Source organism: Mandrillus leucophaeus, unplaced genomic scaffold (assembly GCF_000951045.1).
Source record: "Mandrillus leucophaeus isolate KB7577 unplaced genomic scaffold, Mleu.le_1.0 Scaffold98, whole genome shotgun sequence".
In the NCBI taxonomy this organism is placed as follows: domain Eukaryota; kingdom Metazoa; phylum Chordata; class Mammalia; order Primates; family Cercopithecidae; genus Mandrillus; species Mandrillus leucophaeus.
Window position 1 is genome coordinate 1,437,621 of NW_012110696.1, and position 3,850 is coordinate 1,441,470.

At 58.4% G+C, this 3,850-nt stretch overlaps 1 protein-coding gene across 1 annotated transcript in view; it reads left to right on the top strand.

Moving 5' to 3' along the window:
- The window catches only part of LETM1 (leucine zipper-EF-hand containing transmembrane protein 1), a 40,813-nt gene extending 37,337 nt beyond the window's left edge, over positions 1 to 3,476 (top strand). The window contains exons 11-13 of the mRNA XM_011970866.1: positions 304 to 491; positions 1,402 to 1,540; positions 2,833 to 3,476. Coding sequence (XP_011826256.1) covers positions 304 to 491; positions 1,402 to 1,540; positions 2,833 to 2,982 — 477 coding nt within the window. The 3' untranslated portion in view covers positions 2,983 to 3,476. The remainder of the gene's footprint in view (positions 1 to 303; positions 492 to 1,401; positions 1,541 to 2,832) is intronic.
- Positions 3,477 to 3,850: the final 374 nt, after the last annotated feature.

Genomic DNA, 3,850 nt, shown 5'->3' on the forward strand with positions numbered 1-3,850 from the left:
CTGGAGTGCGTTGGCATGGTCTTAGCTCACTGCAGCCTCTGCCTCCTGGCTTCAAGCGATTCTCCTGCCTCAGCCTCCCGAGTAAGTGGGTTTACAGGCGCCTGCCACCATGCCCAGCTAATTTTTGTATTTTTAGTAGAGACGGGGTTTCACCACATTGGCCAGGCTGGTCTCGAACTCCTGACCTCAGGTGATCTGCCCGCCTTGGCCTCCCAAAGTACTGGGATTACAGGCGTGAGCCACTGCACCTGGCCCCCTTTTTCTTTTAAGACAAACTTTTTACAACTAAAATAATTTTATTAGGACTTGCAGGAGATCAAGAAGGAGCTTTCAAAGACTGGTGAAGAAAAATACGTGGAAGAATCTAAAGCCAGCAAGAGACTGACAAAAAGGGTGCAGCAGATGATCGGGCAGATTGACGGCTTGATCTCGCAGCTGGAGATGGACCAGCAAGCTGGCAAGCTGGCCCCAGCCAGCGGCATGCCCACGGGGTGAGTGAGGTGGCGGGCGTGGGAGAGGGATGGGAGACTCACGTAGGATGCCTGGTCCCTTTGCTGGATCCAAGCTGGGCCCTTCTGGCTCCAAAGGGCACATCTTGGCCTCTGCCTAGCTGCCTCTCCTCCTCTGACCCAGCAGTCCCAGCCAGGGACCCACTGGCATCTCAGTCTCTGCCTCTCTGAGAGCAGTTCCTCCCTTCCTGGCCCCTCTTCCTCTTCCCACAGCCCTCTCCCCTCCTGTTCCAGCCTCCGCCTCTCTTGGCTTCTGTTTCCTCGAATTACCAGGCTCTCTCTTGCCTCTCCCTCTTCCTGACCCCACCCACACTCAGTAATGACACCAATTCCGGCAGTCGGCCTTCTCTTTGCCCGACATGTCCCAGATTGCTGCAGCAGTGGCTGAGGGAGCTGCCGTTGTGTGAGTCCCTTCTGGGTGAATGAAACAGCTGTTGGGCAACAGCTGGTGCCCTGCAGGCTCCAAATCTCCAACCCCACCCCCACAGCGTTATAGGCAGGCTGCCTGTGGCACCCTGCTCATGCTCTTGTCCCTGCTCTTGGAGGCCCTCATCTGCCTAGAGCACCACAGCCTCCATGATCATGAAAGTATTGCCAAGTGGCCACAGGCCTGAGGACCACTGCCCAGCAGCCATGGCCCCGGAGGGGTGGCCACTGAGGGGCAGACATGCCCGTGGAAACCCTGGACCCGGTGGTGTTTCTGTGTTTGTGTCCAGGCTGGCTCTGGGAGCTCTTGGCAGTGTATTCAGGATGGGATCATACCTTGGGGGTTTCCTGGCTCACGTGGAGCTGCCTGTGTCAGTGCTGACCACTTGCAGCCACAGGTGTGGGCAGTGAGGCCCCGTGTAGCAGGACACCTGCCCGTGGCCACATGCAGGCTATGCTTCCACAGGGAGAACGTCATCAGTGTCGCCGAGCTCATCAGTGCCATGAAGCAAGTCAAGCACATTCCTGAAAGCAAGCTCACCAGCCTGGCTGCAGCACTGGATGAAAACAAGGACGGCAAGGTCAACATCGACGACCTTGTCAAGGTGGGCCTCACTGCGGACCGCGCGGGCCAGCTGCCACCTGCTCTGGGGTGGGGCGGGGCAGGAGGACTGTTCATTGCATGCCCGGCACCCTCCTGGGCAGCTACCCCTTCCTGTCGGGTTTGGGTCTGTCGCTGCGACTGCTCCTTTAAGCCACTGCTCTCATTGGAAACATCAGAAGTGAGAAATTACTGAAGTTACAAACTCAAGTGTTGAGACAACAAACGCGCCGAGTGACCACAACGCGCCTCCCTGGACCCCACCCCCAGCTGGTGGCACAGTGGGGGCCGGGGGGCGGCAAACACCTCTCAGGGGCCCCTGAAGCTGAGAGGCAACTGCACAGGGAACTGGGTGGCGGCTCATAGCCGCCAGGGTCCCCCAAGGCTGAGAGGTGTCTGCACAGGGAGCTGGGGGGCGGCTCACACCTGCTGGGGTCCCACGAGGCTGAGAGGCATCTGCATAGGGTAGCCAAGGACCTCTGAGGCTGAGGTGTCTGCGTAGGGAAGTCGGGGACACCCGAGGCTGAGAGGCATCTGCATTGGGGAGCCGGGGACCCCCGAGACTGAGAGGCGTCTGCATTCGGGAGCCGGGGGACAGCTCACACCTGCCAGGGGCCACCGAGGCTGAGAGGTGACTGCTGGGCTGAGCTCCCAAGTGCAGCCACTCAGGTTCCAGGGTAACCCGGGAGACCCTGGCCCAAGATCCAGTCTCTGGAGGGAAGGCAGGGCTGTAGCCTGAGTGCGGACGCCAATTTTCCCAATCACTGACATCTCTGAGGGGAAGCTGCCTCGTGGCTCCCAGTGCATGTGTCAGGTTAGTGATTTTCCAGACATCTATCACAAGCGTTGGCTGGTTCAGGTTAGTGGTTTTCTAAACGTCTATCAGGAACATTGGCTGGTTCCTTGCAGTTCAGTTTGGAAGCAAGGATCCGATATCTACTGCACAGCTGCCCTTCCCTTCCCTGCTGCTCTGGGTGGCAGAATGGGGACAAAGTCCCTGCATGTCACCATACTCTGCCCTGAGAAGCCATGGCCCAGGTTCCCGACCAGAGCAGGAACTGAACCCTGGCAGCCCCATTGTGCTATCTGCCACCTGCCAAGGCAGCCCCCTGGCTCCTTTGTCCTCCCACTCTCTGAGCCCCTTCCCCAGGGCCTGTGGCCCCCCTTGGGGGAACTGGTGCTCTGAGGACCCCGGGGCCCACAGGCAGCGGTTGCATGCATGCTGCTGCCACCCGCCCCGCCTCACTGTGCTGCAGGGTGCAGCCACTTGAGCCTCTCCCTTTCCCATGTGTGTAGGTGATTGAGCTGGTGGACAAAGAAGATGTTCACATCTCCACCAGCCAGGTGGCCGAGATTGTAGCAACACTGGAAAAAGAGGAGAAGGTGGAGGAGAAGGAGAAGGCCAAAGAGAAGGCAGAGAAGGAGGTCGCAGAGGTGAAGAGCTAGAGCCACCGGCCTGGGCACCTGTCCTTCTGCTGTGCCGCCACCCTGGCGATTGCTTTGTGGTGATTCTTAGTGGCTCATTTAATATTTTGGCTGGAATAAATCAGAGACTTCCATAATCAAGTAAATTTTAATTTTCATCATTCCACGGAGATTTAATCTGTCTGGAATCCTGGAATCCGTCCACAGAATCGTGTCTGGAGCCACACTGTGGTGTGGCTGCCACGGCCTCCTGACTCCAGAGGCGGTCGGGCTAGGCCAAGGCAGGAAGGTGTCCCCCTGCGTGTGGCCTCACATCTCAGCGTCTGACTGTGCTGCCCTGTCCCCAGGGAGGGGAATAAGGACCACGTGGACTCTGCCCACAGGGAGCTGGCTGCTGTGCCCACCCTCAGAGGCATCAGGAGACACAGCCTGGCCTCCTCAGGGCTGAAGATGCCTCCATTCACCTGTGGACCTTGGTTTCTGGATTTCAGCGTCAATAGACGTGGCTTCCTGCACACTTTCAGTTGGATCTGGGTCACTGTGGAGACAGAGGTGTCTGCCATCTCCATGGCCTCTGGAGAGTGACATCTCCCTGCTGGGAGTGCCGATTCTCACATGCGGTTTCCCTTGTGTATCGGAGCCCTTTCTTGACTTTCTATTTTCCCCAATTCTTTAAGCAGTTGATTGGTGTACAGTTTTCCCACACCGGTCTGCCTGCCCCAAGAGCCGTCTCTGCCCCAAGCGGCATGACTGACACAGCCCTGGCCATGGGGCTCCCTTGGGTGGTGCTTGGGGTGTGCGCCACGGGGGCTGCAGTGGGTTCGCTGTGTCAGGGATGAGCCTGGCTCAGGGGTTGGCGGAACTCTGAAGCGCATTTGGGGTTCTTTGT